The following is a 17,583-nucleotide window of genomic DNA, read 5'->3' as shown; positions in this document are numbered from 1 at the left end:
CTTGAAAAAGCTTTCTTCTTACAGCCCAAGTATCTCAAAGGGTTTTCAAAAAACCCAGGTGCTCATGGCAAATATTTACAATGTTTATTTGTCTTCAACAGGTAAAAGATAAAATTATTTTCACACTACAGGCTTAGTCTGAGGGGACCCAACAAAGCACTAAATTAAGCCATTCATGGTAGTAGCAGACTAAATAGTCTGTAAACACACAGTTACCAGACTTTCACATTTACCAATATAGACAGGTTTCACTAATCATCTGAGCACTTTTTAAGCATATACACATTCAAAACCCATAGTACATTCCAAGTTTAGCGGATGTAATCTGTGCTCTGTTTACCTTTATTTTACCAGCATAAGCAAAATTTGGCTAAAGTAATTTCTTAAGAAGATAGTATCTCAGCACTCATGATCAAAATTTGTCTTAAATTCAAGAACAAAACAATGTTGTATGGAAAATCACCCATCTTATTCCATGTATTTATAACTCATTCCATGTAGTTTAAAATCTACAGCTTGTATATAGTTTCATTTGTTTTATAAAACTCGACTAGTTTAACATATAGTCTTTTTGCTTTTAGAATGCCTTTAAGCCGTAAGTTTCTTATTCTCCTGTCTCTTCAGTTTGGGAAATTATTCTATATTAGTATTCCAGAACAATTACATTCCTACCTTACAGACCAGAAAAAGGTGTCTGAAGGAATTAATTTTCAGAGAAGTTTTGGTTTCTCACAACTACACGAGACACACAACACTGACAGAAAATACCATATTATAATTTAAATTTTACATCCTTTAGAGACCATTAACAAGTAAATCAATAACTCAACAGAATTTTCAGCTTTTTCTCTGTGTGTTCATGCCTACAAACCTAGTATTTTCATTTTCTCAGTGAATTCTGAAAGTTAATAGCATTTGATTTGTTCATCTTTAGATAGCTTTTTTTAATGCATCTACCTGCAAAGAACCTATACTTGCTTAGATAACAGATCTATCCTTAGTCTATGTATATTTGGCAGGAATTCTTGCAATGACAGACATTCTGTCCAAAGTATCTCCTAATAGCATTAAAGTGGAAACAGCTAAAAATCAGTTAAAAGTCCCTATCTCAAAAGCAGAGAGGGATTTTTTTTATTTTAATCTTTTTTTGGTCAGGCCAAAAACAGGATAAAAAAAGCAATTTTGCATGTAAAATAAACAGGCATGAGCGGAGCATATCTTTCCTACGCACAGCATTATCACAGCTTAGCACAACACTTAACTGGACTTGGTCCACAAATCAGACCATGTTTTCACAGTTTATAATTTTATGCAAACAAAAACAGACTCATACAACAAACATCTGAGAGAAAGTACACTTAGAAAGTAGTGCATCACTTAACTTTGGCTCTACAGGTAAAAGGTAAGGAACAGCTCTTCCATTCAGACTTGAAATAAATACTTTACACGTAAGGCCATTAATTTTGCTCATAAGTACATCTTTGTTTACGAGGTTTGTTTGTTTAAATAAATGAACTGCCATTCCTGGAACTTTGCTGGAACTTTTCAGGACATTAAAATATAGGTATGTAAACCATTCAATAGTCAACACAAACTTTCCTGGTGAGTTCCAAATCTCTTTTCACTATACTCCTTTTCCTCTAGACTTTTCATTTGTTCTCCTATCTTCATTTGGCCTAGAAATTGTCAACTGTGTGGCTGAATTTCAGCTTAGAGAACTAGAATTTCTAAAAAAAGATGACCAACACTACAAAAAAAAAATTAAGTTTCCTCATGGGATTAAGTTATTGTAGCATACCTTACAACATTCATGGGGCTGTCCCACTCGAAAATGGAGAATCTGCTTACATTCCTGTAAATTTTTCACTCTAATAGACAGACTTCCGTTTTGAGAGAGGAAAAGACGCATCTGCTATGTAAAGATTCCAGAGTTCTAAAACAACGGCAGTCAAGACCAAAAATAGAAAAAAATCCACAAAAACTATAGCATGCTGGGAAAAGCAACACTAGAAAAAGTCCCCACTCAGTCATCACCTCCTTTTTTTTTCCTGATTTATGAGAAGAGATCTGGTCTGAAACACCTGAGATAACTCTCCAGTGAGAAAATACAGCCCATTCACTTGCCAGCTTTTCCCACTTGTCACTTTTCCTCTTGTTCCACAGTGGTAAGCTGCATTACAACTCTCAGCTTTCCAGCAGTATGTAGATAGGGCGCTTTCTTAACCAGCACTGAGAAACTTCTCATAAAATACAGTTAAAATTGCAAAGAACAGACGAGAAGGTAAAAGATATTCTTATATAAGTACCTCATACAGAATTACCAAACACAGACCTAAAACTGACATCAAGTGATTAAGCTATAGTCTGTTAACATGTGGGTGATAAAGGGCTACCAAGATGATTAGAGGGCTGGAGCAGCTCTCCTATGAAGAAAGACTGCAAGAGCTGGGCCTGTTCAGCCTGGAGAAGAGAAGATTGAGAGGCGATCTCATCGATGTGTACAAGTATCTGAAGGGGGAGTGTCAAGAGGATGAGGCCAGCCTCTTCTCCGTGGTGCCCAGCGACAGGACAAGAGGCAATGGGCACAAACTGAACCACAGGAAGTTCCACCTGAACCTGAGAAAAAAATTCTTCCCTGTGAGGGTGACAGAGCATTGGAACAGGTTGCCCAGAGAGGTAGTGGAGTCTCCTTCCCTGGAGATATTCAAAACCCGTCCGGATGTGATCCTGGGCAATATGCTCTAAGGGACCCTGCTGGAGCAGGGAGGTTGGACTAGATGATCTCCAGAGGTCCCTTCCAACCTAAACCATTCTGTGATTCTGTGGGTGTATATATAAACACACACATACATATATACATGTGTACTTTTTTAAACAAATGAAAGCCATATATATTTATATATATATAAAAAATATATATGAAAGATAAGCCACATTTTAGGCAAATTTTCACAACAGATACCTTATCAATTCATTTAAAATAAAAATACCTTACAATAACATGGAATAGGCTACTTAAGCATATTCTGTGTAACTGGCTGCAACTTGAATAGATTTTTCTAATACCTAACCTAGATTCCTTTACAAAAAATGAAGCTTAGGAAAAAAAAAAAAAGAAAAAAACTTAAAGAAAAACATCTTTTGATATGTTTTTTTTTTCCTGTTTTGACATTAGAGAAAAAAATCTTTTTAGACATTAGAGAAAAGAATCTTTTTAGTCTGATCTTCTTACCTATTCATATAAAATGTATTTATTGCAGGAATACAGATTTTCTTAAAAACAAATAAAAGACATGTTCAAGATTCTTTTTGCACTTCAACTTCTGAATTTCTTTTTCATTGAACTCATGGAAAAATTATTTCCTATAAGAGCATTATACATCAAGACTACTTCATGAACGTATTCCTATTTCATGCTAATTAGTCTTTGTACACAATCCCTTTCCCAATGTGCCTAGTACATGTGTCTCTGTCCTCACTGCTCATTAAATCTGCTATACTTCATTTGAACGCTGCATCCCTGAGACTGAAATAGACACCTCAGAACACAAAAACTGCTTTTCTTCCTCTGGTGAATTTTATGAAGTCACTACAAGCAGAAGTTTTATTTCCCTTAGAAAAACAATGTATATAGTAGTTAGTACACTTCATGCGTATTAACAAAGTTATCAAAAAGTAGACTGGAATCCCACTCTTTCTGAATGCCTGCACGTGAGTAATGTGTCCTTTATACAATAAGCAGTAATCCTTACTCTAAACAGGGATCTCCGAGGTGCTAGAAGGAGAGGAAAATAATGTCTGTCTGAGGGTATTTTCCCTCTTTGGCTGGCGATATAGTCAGAATTGACTCATCCCATCTTTCCTCTTCTATATTTTAATTTCTAGTTTCAGAGAGCTCTGCTCTAACATATTAATACATGAATTTTATGAACTACCACCTAATATTTAACATGTGACAGAGTTGGTGTAGTTATAAGAACATTGCTAAAAGGTCTTTGGCATGTGTTTTGTTTTTTTTTTTTTAAATCAATACATGAATGTTTTCACTAAAATATTTTTTCCTTCCAAACCTTTAACATGAAATACTGCTGTAGAAGGGTCACCATAACTCTAAAACCAACCAAGCTTTCTGAAAATCAGTGCCTAGCATTTCCAAAATAAAGCAGTATAAAAGTATTAATTTTCACTCATCTCTTTTGACCTACAAATGACATGCATTAAAAAGATTCAGAGAGAACTCAATCAGATTCTTATGAAGAAAATAAAATATAAAAAAGTTCATTAATTAATTACATGCTTAGCATTACCAAGCAATTTGAAAAAATTACAGAAGGTATCCCAACAAGTACATAAAATTACTTAGGCAGTAAAAACTTTTAGGTAGTAAAAGTATTACTTAAGTAGTATGGGGAAAAAAAAAAACCCTTTCTCAAATTCTACAACTGATGCTTTTTGATGAAATTACTAATTTAAACTTGCAGTGAAGCTGTGCATACCTTTATTTCATTATTATTTTGTTAATGCTTTTCAGAAACACTTTCAGTTCCACAGGTTACCCTGAGTAAGTGATGACCTTATGGCAAGCCTATACATACTCGTGACATCCTTTATAATCTCAATTTCATTTCATCTCAAGTATATGCGTAACGCTAAAGAAGAGGATAGACGATCAGTGTTTATCTGTACAAGCAATAGCGTCAGTAAACAGGTAGCAGCAAGTAGGGTTTCTTAATCTGTAACCTTGTCCCTCAAGTCTCCAGTGTAGAAGACCAACCAGTCGCAGTACATTTCAAGAGGGTTAAACAGGGCTAATTAAACTAAAGCTGAAGGAGTCATCTGCACAACAGAACATTTCACCTGGATTCAGAATAGAGATAACGCGGATTTTGAAAGTGAACTCACTTTCATGTAGGAATTTTGCAGAATATGCTACAATATACCTCACAACAATCAATGACCAAAGCTAGCCAGTTTCAAGTAGCACAAACCTCAAACTATTTTCCATATATTAAACTGAACACAATTTGATTCACATACCAACTACCTGTATTTGTTTTTCAAAAGCTGTAATTTAATATGCAGTTCTAACCAAGATGAAATCCAAACTGCTCTATCTGAACTCCTGTGATATAGTACCAATGCTTTGAAAAAAAACACTAACTTTAACTACTACATAAGTAAACACAGCAAGCTCCAAGAATGAAAAATGTGAGAACTAAGATAAATCACATCTGTCCAGCCTGTCCTTCATTAAATTGCTCCCTCCTGAATACACCACAAAGCTTTGAAAATCAGAGTCCTTAAAAGGACATAATGAAAGTGTACTACAGCCTAAGATCCCCAGTAAAATTTCCACGTCTGTTCAAGCCTTATGGCACGATCATTCTGAAAGCGCTATTTATGAAAGATTTTACAGGAAAACAAACCAACGCACAACAAAACAAAAAAATCACACAGCTGAGACTGATGCTAACTTCTAACATAGTCTGTATAGATTAAGAGTTTATCTGGAATACTCTACATTCACTACCCTCTGATAGAGCTCCTCCCCCTCCAAATGATTTCAAACTTGTTCTTCACTTCAAAAGCAAGTCTTTTCAAAATACGAGCGCTCCTTTGCATCAATCCACCACAGACAAAACTTCTGGTCAAAATATTAGCCTCTGCAAGGTCATTTATGATTAGAAAGCCTTCATCTGTTCTCGATAACATTTACCACAATCTGCACATTTTATCACACAATCAATTGCTAAACACAGTCAACAAAAAACTGTCAGGTACTCCTAATTAAAAGGAGTAAAAGACATCGTTAACAGTGTTTTTTAAAATCCAAATTTTGCACTGAATATTCAGCTTACAATCAACTTGTCACAAATGAATAGCATTAGAGCTACTGGGTCAAACTGACAGTACATCTACTTTACTTAATATAGGTTTTCAAAAATATATGTGCACGGATTATTCATTATTCATAATATACATGTATCATTCAATATTACAAATTACCTTTCACAGAGAAAAGGGACCATAAAATTTTTTGAAAGAAAACTGCAGAGTAATTAAACGCAATCTGAAAACAAACATATGAAGAACAAAATTTACAAACATTCCCCCCTTCCTTGAAGCCTTCATTTGTTCCGGCCCCTTCAGAACGCTACTCTCATGTTAGTCCTTTTGTACTGTGATGAATGAAACGGCTACTGATGCTCACGAAATAAAAGGCCCCCACTCCCTTCAACAGAGGCAGGTGCTAACAAACAGCTACCGTTTGCACAGTGGCTTCCTCATACAAAAAATTTACACAGAAACAAACATACAAGCAATTCCTGGGAGGCCTCATCTGTGATTCTCCTGAACAATAGCCCAGCTGCAGCAGAACTACATGCATCATTCTTAAGGTCAATTTGGAAACCATGCCTCTCTGGGCAACTACTGAAAGTTTATTTCAAAAGTATAACTACTAGGAGTCAACCTCTGCAGTTAAAATCTAGTATTTCATATGAAACATAACTGCCAATATAAAGATCATATGCTATTCTTCATTCTTGATACTTTAAACAAAACAAGATTAAGTATCATTTTCTGCCCATAAGTGTCAGGGTAGTTTGCAGCAGATAAAGTTTTATCTTATTGTTAACTATATACAATTTTCTTTTCTTTTCTTTTTCTTTCTTTTTTTTTTTTTTAATCAAGACAGACACTCTCAGACAATTACTGTGATCATCACTTAGATGATTCTAAGATCATCTAAGATTCAAAAATGACTTTTTGGTTTTATTTCAATTTTAAAATATCAATGCCATAAGAGAAACTTCAGATTCTACCAAAAAGAAATCAGATTAACTAAATGCCTTATACTGACTTTTTATTTATGATTCAATATGTTATCTACGCTAAGTAGTAATAAATGCAGCCATCACGGTTTATTTAACTAAAGTAAAGTTTTTGCCATTGCAGAGTTTGACAATCTACAGAGTGCACAAATAATGGTGAGAAGGAAAGGCAAACTAAGAAAGAAAAACAGCAAACTAAGAACTTACTCTTTCTTCTTTACTATGCTTGAATTTATTCTATGCTGAAAAAGAACAACTTCAAATACATTAAAAGAAACAGCAGACTAACCTACTTCACTTAATTTCCTTTACATGAAAGTCAGATGCCAAGACTGATTACATAAGCATGTAATCTAACAAGATGAAATTCCTGTAAGACACTGAAGCATTTGGTTACTCTGTCCTGCACAGCAGTATCTTCTTTTGGTTTGGATTCACACACTTCTGAGAAGGGGAGAACGAGGAGAGCAAAGGAATCTACAAAACACACACACACACACACACACACACACACACACACACACACACACACAGACTGAATTAACCAGAAGACCAAGGGAGCCACCTGCAGTTTGCAAGCCAGAACTAAATACATCAGTGGTTCTTTGTTTTGCTTTTTATTTCACCTAAGCAATGCACATACAGTTGAGCAAGTAACAGCATACCTATGTTTAATACCGGAGACTTACTATTGAGCCCAAAGCAGCTCTCTCGCACCTACAAATACGTCTGTGTTACAGGAACTTTGGCTAAAACTGAGTCCAAAGTTTTTAATATATTTAACACATGTAGAAGTTGTGATTTTGATCTGCGCTTCTTAAACATACCAAGTCCATACGCATTTTTTAAAAGTACTAACACATTCTTCTTTGATATAGAAGTACCAAATGTAAATGAATGCACACAGTTTTCCTTCAAGTTTAAAGGTGGACAGATCTCATTCTTTGGCTACTACTTATCTCTCTACTGAGAAATAGCTGAAAAGTGAACTATACAGAACTTTCTTTTCCACTAAGAACGTTTCATTTTTAGGAAATAAATGAAATTTTACTTCAAGCAAAAAGGAAGGGCTGATAAAGAGTGATGCATATCTCATATTGCCATTTCTCAGTGAAGAATAGCAGTGAGTACAAATCCTGTAATGTTCACAGAGGAACACTGCACCACCAGAGGTAGAATGAATCCTGAAACACCACATAATTTCAATGGCAGAATAAAAGTCATATTTAATACCTGTCTCCTAATTATTACTTCAGTGAGGATCTTTGAAGCTAAAACACACTCAATTCTGATCAAAGAGAAAACATTATCTACTTGGAATACTAAGTAGTCACACAGGCAAAGTTCAGATGTTTGTGAGCAGGAGATTCGATAGTTCTACACTTCCTTCTCACACAGAAGGTACCTAGAGTGGCTGTAATTAGAATGTACAATAAGGTTCAAAACACAATCTGCTACAGACATTGAATGGCTCAACCAGTAGAAGCAAAAGGACTTCAAAAAAACAAAATCACTAAAGACTGCACATAGATATTCCCTATGTGGACATAACGTGAACCTCTTCTGCATGAAGTTAATTTTAAGAGTAAGACTACACTACTCACTTGCACATGGATATTCGAGAATTAATAATTAGGTCAATAGTATTAAGAAAATTAAGTAAATGTGTTCAAAACAATTTTTTTAAATTAAGATTGATAAAATATATCAAGGACATCGGGCCTTCTGGGTTTGAAGGATCTAATCTGTTTACAGGGATGAAGGAATAAAATACCAAGACTTACGTCTTTTATATTACTGTACTGTAAGACTTTTTCTGGAAGAATAATAACTTCAAATACTGAAGCAGGTAAGTTGTTCAAATTTTTGGCATGTTCTCATAGCAATGGCAAAACATAAAATCCAAGGCATAAGGTATTCTTGTGGATATTGTGGATATTGCAAGTCAAGTTTCAGAAGTACCCAGTGCACAAGTGGAGCAAGGGATGCACATTTGTACAGTAGTCGAGAATAACGTATAAAAACGTCACCAGAAACTGGCAATCAAAACATGAAGGAAATCTTGATAAGCTACCCCAACCTACTGAAACAAATGCAAACAGAAAATACTAGTCAATGATATACTGACAGAAAAATTGGCACTATTTTTTTAAGTAATATTTTACCAGAAGGCTAGAAGAAACAGCAAGCAAGCAAAGTGTGTTAACACTTTTATAAAAATAACCTCAAGCAGATTTAAAAATCAAGGAGGAAAAAAATCTCCATTATGACATCTTATACCTCCTGGTAAAGAACTCAAGATGCTGATGACATGCTGCAGCATCACTGACGGTCAGTCAATTCAGAAAAGGGGTGAATATACACCTACCCCAAAAAAGGGGATATGTACCAAGAGTATGTATGAGTGTTAATGTGCACCTTAACTGGACTAATGACAACTGTTTGTAGCATTTTGATTAGATTTGAGACTTCATTAGAGTAATAATAAATCGAGGCTCTCTATGAGGTGCGTACCCTTTTTGTTCATGGAAACATTGAACACAACACACCTGAAAATATCTCCTATATCACCTTCTTACAGAAACAGCCAAAACCTGCATCTGTTTTTAGAGCCAATCCCATCGCTATTTCAAAGGGAACTTGCAAAGTTAAAATAAACTAACTTAGATATGCATTATTACCTGTCTACAATTCTCGGCAAATACAGTTTCTTTAATAGCTTACAGTCTTACCTTTACAGCCTAAAAAAGGAAACCATTTATTACTTTCAAAGATGTATTAAGAACATTACCAAAAGAGGGTGTTGACATCATCAGTGTAACTGAAGCACTCATGAGTGAGTTTTACTTAAACATCACATTTTACTTAAACTTATGTGGCACGTTATTTCTTTCTCAGAAGCAATACTGTCTCCCTGGAGTGTTCTTCAGCTTTTTCCATATCTGATACACTCTGCCTGACATTTTTCCAACAGCCTTTCCACACTACATTCAATTTCCTTTTGGAACACTCTTCTTCCTCACCCAGTAAAACAAGAATTTTAGAATTCTGACACTGACCCAAAACATGAACACATTAAACTACATTTTAGCTTATCCGATCAATGATGTTTTTAATTCAACTATTTATGCAGCCTTCCTATTCATGAGAACTCTTCATTGAAGTATTCTGAAGAACATACTACTTTTACCTCATATTTCCAGTGCAGGAGATGAACAGCACTATTGCAGAACTACATTTAATTAGTATTACTAAAATAAAAATTAGTTTCTAAATAGCAGCATTTTCAGTTCACAGAGATTTTATTCCTTTAAGAAAAATGTTTCACAGTATTATAACCATAAAAACGCCATCTGTTCCACCACTGCACATTTCACTTCCTTATCTATCAACTTAGTCGGAAAGTCTAGAAACGATTGGAAATGTCCATGTATTTGTAAACAACATCAAAATTGCACAGCTTCACCTGTCATTATTAAGTATTAGTCACTGCTTTTAAAACAAAAAAAACCACTTTCAAACACAAAAAAGCACTATATACTTGAATAGCTATTTATGATTACTACTGTTTTAAAATCGAGTTACCGAAGAGTCATGAGAAGTGCTCACAGATGATGATATCAAAGCTAGGATTGGAAAGACGCCTAAATTTTCATATCCTTATTCTTAAACAAGATCACATTAAAATATACCTATATCTGCCTATATCTACAGGTATAGATATAGAATATATTTTATACATATATGCATTTATAATATACAATTTTTTGTTCATGTTTTGCTTGATTATAATTTACCTGCAAGCTTTTATTTTCTCTTATTCACTCAGTCACTTATTCTATAATGTGAAAAACATAACTCAGCTATTAAAACCTTATTTCAATCTTGAAAGCACATATAAAAATGACTGTTGAATTATATTTTAAGTCTTGTCATAAAGAAGCAACAGAACTCTGACCAATTGAGAGGCTGTTCCCAGAGGTAAGTTGTACGCCTAATGAATTCTGTACTGGAACAATCCCAGTAGTTACAGACTATTATGTACTAATTACTACCTTTACTGATCTACAGTACATATAATTAATTTCTTCAGAGTACCACTATCATTCTTGACTGGCAAAATACACAACCTAAATTATAAGAGTCAGAAATGAATATGATCCTTTAGGGAGAAGGCATTAACTTGCTTTGTAGAGTTCTGCAATTAGACTTATCAAACAAATTGTGAAAAGTCACCGATTTTGACAGCTGCAGGCCAGATATATTGGATATTGTTACATTATAGCAGAAAGTTATAGGAGGCCCGGAGGACATGATGGTTCTACTTATTTACACAGCTGTGGCATTTAATCTTTTACTTTTACCTGATATAAGACACTTCATCACACTATTATATAAGTATTTAATATTCACAAAATTAAACACCAACACAGGCAGTTTTTGAGATCATATTGCATTAAGCACTACAGGCATCACATTTCTGATGACAGTGCTCTTTTCCCTGAACTCTGCAGCCCGCAGTACATTCTGACATCAGTTAAAAGGATAAAAACAAAATATACCAAAAATTTGCTCTAGATAAAAAAACAGAACACGATTTGCTTAAATGCTTTGACAGATTCACCATTAAGTTAGCTCTTGTAAAAGAACCTAATGCTGAACACTTTACTCTGCATTTTTATTACATCCTACAGATATACCAACTGCCTAAGAAAAAAAAAAAAGATATTTTAATTTTACTGAAGCAGTAGTCCAAGTTTCCAGAAATGCATAAGCAGATTGGATTAATAAAATGAGCATAAATTACTGTTCAACTTGATTAAAGTATTTCCCTTACTAGGAAAATATTCACTTATGCATTTAATCAAAAGTGCATCCATTTTTTTAATTTCAGAATTCCAAGACTATAGTGTGACAATCTATAGCCACGAACGTAAGGTATTCTTAGGTGAGAATGCATCTCATTATTTTACTATATCTTAACAGAAATCAATGACTTCTTCAAAAATCACATAATAGACTCATCGTAATGACAAGATGCATGTTAATTCACTTTATTTCACTTCCTCTTTATACTATACAAAACAGAAAGGATTATTTATAATTAAGGAAAGGTTTAACTGATCACACAAAGCAGCTGAAAGTTTAAAAAAGCTAATTTTTCCAATATGGGAAATATGCATGTCCTGTGGTCCCACATCATAACATTACCCAACTTATTAGCAACCTGCACAGTCACTCACTCATTTTCAAGTACACCTGATATGGAATCCCATTTATTTCCTCAAAGTGCTGGGGACAATGTAAGTTACCATTTCCGTCTCTGCATCTGGGAGCACAATTCCTAGTTGAGAACAGGCATCTAAGATTTACTCACAATCTGAAGCCCTGGAGTCCATTCAACATAAGCCCTAAAAAGCTATTCAGATTATCTACGTTTCTCTTGAAGAAAACCAGAAAAAATCCTTCAAGACTGTACTGAGACAGTGATAATTAGATGTCAGTTAACTCAGTTCAAACCCTGAGATCTCAAAATCCTGTAAAGCCTGAAAGGGCATACACCCTTAATGCTTCTATTCTTCCTTACAGAACAAATGTTTTCCTAAGTGTGCTCAATAACTGAGCTCGGAATAAATTGTGTAGCTTGATTAGTTCTGATTTGAACCTAACTAAACACGTTGGACATATTAACTAGGCCTGAACTTTAAACATCTGATGGTACAATAACAAGTTAAGATTTAACCTCATGTTTACCCTTTGAAAGAAAATCTGGATCTAAATATATTTAAATAACATTCTTTTACCAGCGAACATTCCTCTCTGTTCTTGGTACTCAGTGTTTAAACATTCTTATCTTTTGTTAGTTAACTGACACATGAAATAAATAATTCTTTAACTAATGAAAAGTGTACTTTGAAGGTGAACTATTAAGACATTTATTTTTCCCAATATAAGATCTGGTTTCCAAAGGTACTATATTCTTGCAGCTTTGACTGCCTTCTATTAAAATAGGTGGCACTCAGATAATCAGGCAGCATGCACTTCAGTGACAACCAAGATTAAGATTTTTTTGAGTATCTTAAAACAAAACCATGATAAACAAGGAAAAAAAGGAAAGTGTCATTCTCATTGTCCAAAAAATCATGAATAGAATTAAGAGATTTAATCAAATTTATGATTGCTGAGAACCTGTTGGAAATACAAGATTTTAATAAGTGTGCATGTTATCATTTGTTTTGCTTCAGTTACTACTCCCACTAGCATTCCAAAATCACATGGAATAGAAGAAAACATACACTAAGCCACTGCAATAAGCTTTTGATGATTGTCAGTTTTCTTCCCCTCACCCATATATTTGTTTTACATGTTGACTGTGCTCTCTTGAGAAAACAAAATGCATGTCTATTTGTCATTATCTGTCATTCTCATGGAACATATTAGAGATCATACTGAAAAATTGGACTGAAGGGAAAGAGAAATTTAATCTTAGACTACACTTGAATTGGTGATTAATGTGCTGTCTGTCGATGTTAAGGCTAAGGGTACAGAAGAACTGGGAATACTCTTTCAATGCTCCCATTTGCAGATAGCAGTTGCAGAGCAAAGTTTCTTGTTGGATGTAATTACTTGAGCCTGTACTGGTAACTAAGTACTATGAGACTCTACCAACTTCCAGTAGCTTTCAGAGTTTTCCTTAAAACATTAGTTCAAAAGAAAAAAAAAAAGCATTGCTCCTCCATTCAGCTAAATAGGTTTTTAATGTGCAGAGTAATATATAGCAGCATTTTCCAAAACACTAGTTAGCCCATATAAAAACTGGCTGCATGATTATTTACTTCATTTGTGAAAGAGTATGAAAGACTGTCCATAAAGTGGATTTTTTCTTGCAGCAATGATCAGTATAATTCCATCACGTTTCTGAAAACGCACCATGTTTGCTTTAGAAGCTTTTCAACAAAAATATTGCACTGCATTTTGGTATACATCTCCCTCAGCTTTCCGGCAATAGTTGTTAAAAACACTGAAAGACTGATTCACAAGTTTGCTGCTCATAACTTGAACTTCAGAGAAATTCAAATAAACACTAACAATGTAATCTTTATATATTTAACAGTTTTCTCATCCTTTGTTATAGCATATTATTTCCTGCAACTATTAAGTGAGAATGGCTTAAGGAAGAACAGGAAAAACATCTGCAAGGCTACCATGAAATGAAGCTAGTAAGAGAATTTCTGTCGTTTATAGTTTTATAACCATGCAACTAGGTCAGCAAGAATTTCCGCTCATAGGAAACTGACAGTCATGTCAACATTTCAAGAAGGTTTTTTTTGCAATATTTTTAATGAAGACGCTTTCCTCAGGATTCAGAAACATTTCTGCAATTGCTGATGAAAGAATTCAGCTCAAAGCAGAAGCCTGTCATTTTCACCAGGAAGGTACTTATTCCATTGTAAATATTATCTGCTGCTATGGGTTCCTTCATTTAAAAGTTTTCTTGCCTTGCCATTACACCAAAACCAGTGATAAGCTACACAATTGTAACCTGACTGCAAGACCATCTAGCCTTTATTTCTTATGACGAGCCCAGAATCTATTAACATTCTATATGGGTTCTAAAAAAGGGTTAAATTACTGCAGAAAATGCTTTTATATTACTGCATGCAATACCTGAACACTTAGAGGAAAACATGGGAAAACACTGTACAACCAGAATACTAATGGTTGAGATTCAGTGACTACTTAAAATGGCAAGAGCTCCGAGTGAAAGACCTGTATATTATCTAATGAAAAGCTACACAGCTGACTGACTTTTCCAAAGGGTTTCAAACGAGCCCAGGAAAAAATAAATACGTTTATTCAAAAATAGCTCAAGGAAAAATTCTACTCAAGAAATAATTCAGAAGTTATGGTATTCTAAGACACCTTGCTTATGCTGAATAAAATTTTTCAATACTGTATTAGTATAAACCGTAGTTCTTATTCCTGAAATTCAGAATATAGCCAGGATATGAAAAATTTCTATGTGTAATAACTTACATTTGAAGTAATAATCCTCAAGTAATTTATAGGAGTGCAAAAGCATTCTAGCACTTTTACTTAAGAGAGAAGATTCACTACAGTTAAAACACAAAGCATCACATGAGATGTTAATTCTCAAAACCAAACAGTTAACACAAAAAATGCTTACAAACATCTCTGAACACACGTTCAATTCCTTCAAAATCTAAATTTTGTTTGCTTATTCAGATTTGGCCTACGAAAACTTGATTCATCCGACTGCATTCACCTTCAAGAAGTGTACGTCCCTAAACTATGTCATACTCTAACTGCATGAAAGACGGAGGAAAGATTTGTGGCTAGATCAGGAATTCATTCTTTCAATACCTGCCGCTTTTTGCGGCATAATTTGTTGGGCTGCCTCATTAGCTCTTGAATAAGTTATTATTGAACCATACTTCAACAGTACTTGCTACTTTCCAATGCCTGAAACAAATTACTGGTAAGTGACCCACATACTAAACACTGATCGATTGTTCATTATTATTCATGGTTAATCATAAGTCTTGAAGAGGTTGTATGCAGCTTCGAAAGTACTCTAATGCCATCTGAAAACCACAAATGGCTGAGGATGGTATTAAAGCATCAAAATCATAACATTAATTTCTTAGTCAACTGCATTCCAGACTTAAGATACAAATACTAACAAATTATCTCCTATTCACAGGATTCAAAATATTAGAGAAATTAAGAATTTTATTAATCCAAAAACATTAGCAGAAAAGTTATTTACATGACATATTGAGCAACCTCATTTTGACTTTACAGAAAGCTCCATAAGGCTGCATTCTTACTATATTGTTTTCTCTACTACAGCCAAACAATAGACCCATTTCACAGGGTGCTCCCACATAATCAGAAGAATATTTGTTTACTTTCCTATGGTATTATTCAAACAGTTTAAAGAACATGCATCCACACATTCAGCCTCAAGAAAATTAACATACATTTGGTTCACATAAGCCAATAAAAGTGCAGTTTCTCTTGAACTGTAGAGAACTCTTGTTAGGAAATGCTTCTTAGATTACACATAACATGAACTTGAATAATATGAAAGCTAATTAAAGGGCTTCCTTTTTCTCTCTCTCTCCCCCCCTTTTTTTTAAAAAGAAGTTTGCAATCTTTTTTTCATGAGATATCATACAGTATTCCACTTTAGAAAGAGATGAAAGCAAACACGAAGGAGACCTGCGTCTGCAAAATACGCTACAGAGAGAGGTAAGTTTACTCAGTTCGTGCTCTGAGTCAACCAAGTGCCAGTAGACCATAATGGGACAGTCCCAAATCTAAACTTGTTTCATGCATCAGTGAACCCCTACAATGGAAGAAGACTGTAAGGAGATAGGGAAAAGCTGTAAGCCCTTGAGGCTCAGGCCAGAATGAATGGAGGGACTCACCACAACTGCTGCAAAGGAATCCGAACTTACCTCAGCACAAAGGGAACCAGAAAATATCCTTTGTTCTAAATAAACGACTACATAAGCTGAGTGGATCAACCAGCTAGGTAACTGTTTGCTCCCAAGTTAATCAAAAGAATGCAATTTTATGTTTCCTGAGTTAGCCAGAGCAGTAACAGGGAATGTGTATGTAGCTTAGCCCAACATAGAGTACAAAAAAATGAAGAACAAACAAAAGAACTTTGAAAAAAAGCCAACGGGCTTAAAATGGTTTCAACCCACATAATCCTTCCCAGACATTTGATACGCCTAGCATGATGGCAAGCATATTACAGAGATCAATAACAAAACCCACATTTGTACTGTGATTTAACTGTATACTGCAGTTGCTATACTTCCGTGATATATATTGTTGATCTACTGTGAAGTAAGTGCACTGCTGTATCACTCTGCTAAGTCAAAATTTCATGCAACTTCCAATAACTTCAAATAAATTAATTTTGTATTACACATTAAACCCTCCACACGTGGAATATCTAAAAGAACGTGACAATCTGAAATTCCTGCAGCTAGATATTTTAATGCTGATGGGCATGATTTTAGGATCAAAATTTGAATTTTTATTAAAATCTGGCTTGAAACAAATTCACATCTGCCTGCAAAGTGGAAATTTGAGATGCGCTCTTACACAGTTTTTTTTTTGTCAGGTTTCTTAGTGTTCAAGAACAAGTGACAAAACAGGGAGGGGTAATTCTTGTAATAGATGGCAATGCTTATAAAAATACAGATGTTGCAAGACACCTTCCCACTATAAAACCATGCTGTGAATTCCATAGCATTGCACAAGCCGTAAAGATAGCTGGCATTACACAGAGTTTTAAACTTAATAGAAGCATAATACGAAGTAAAAGAAGAACGTACCTTTTATCTGTGTTCCAAAGTTGAGGGCTAATTTTGCAAACAGATCTGGGCTTTCAAATTTATCTTCTCTAGCCTTTACCCAAAAGCTGCATTCCGTTATTTCATGAGGCTCAACCTGAAACAAAAATTCATTTTTGAGGTTAATAATCAGTATTTTCAATAGCCAAATTAAAATCAATGCGACCAGATTGTTGTGATAATCGCATTGAGTTAAGTTTGAGAATTAAACAACTAGTAAGAACGATTTTAAGACGCTTAAACACAAATGGTGCCATGGCACATGAGATTTAACCTGTGGAGAGGCAGTAAAGTCATTAGAAGCAGCAAATGATGAACATGGCTAGGTTTGTCATCTTTCCATTTTGACCCTGCAT

General features: G+C 34.6%; 1 protein-coding gene across 10 annotated transcripts in view; it reads right to left on the bottom strand.

The window, feature by feature from the left end:
• DIAPH2 (diaphanous related formin 2) overlaps window positions 1-17,583 on the bottom strand; it is a 280,711-nt gene that overhangs the window by 191,972 nt on the left and 71,156 nt on the right. For all 10 annotated transcript variants that reach the window (XR_011143401.1, XR_011143400.1, XR_011143402.1 and 7 more), the window contains one exon: window positions 17,210-17,324. Coding sequence is in view for 4 of the 10 variants with exons in the window: in XM_068956705.1 (XP_068812806.1) it covers window positions 17,210-17,324 (115 nt within the window). In the remaining 6 variants the exon portion in view is untranslated. The remainder of the gene's footprint in view (window positions 1-17,209; window positions 17,325-17,583) is intronic.

Source organism: Struthio camelus, chromosome 11 (genome assembly GCF_040807025.1).
Source record: "Struthio camelus isolate bStrCam1 chromosome 11, bStrCam1.hap1, whole genome shotgun sequence".
Classification (NCBI taxonomy): Eukaryota; Metazoa; Chordata; class Aves; order Struthioniformes; family Struthionidae; genus Struthio; species Struthio camelus.
The sequence above is the reverse complement of the archived record's forward strand: the minus strand, read 5'-3'. Positions and strand labels throughout refer to the sequence as shown.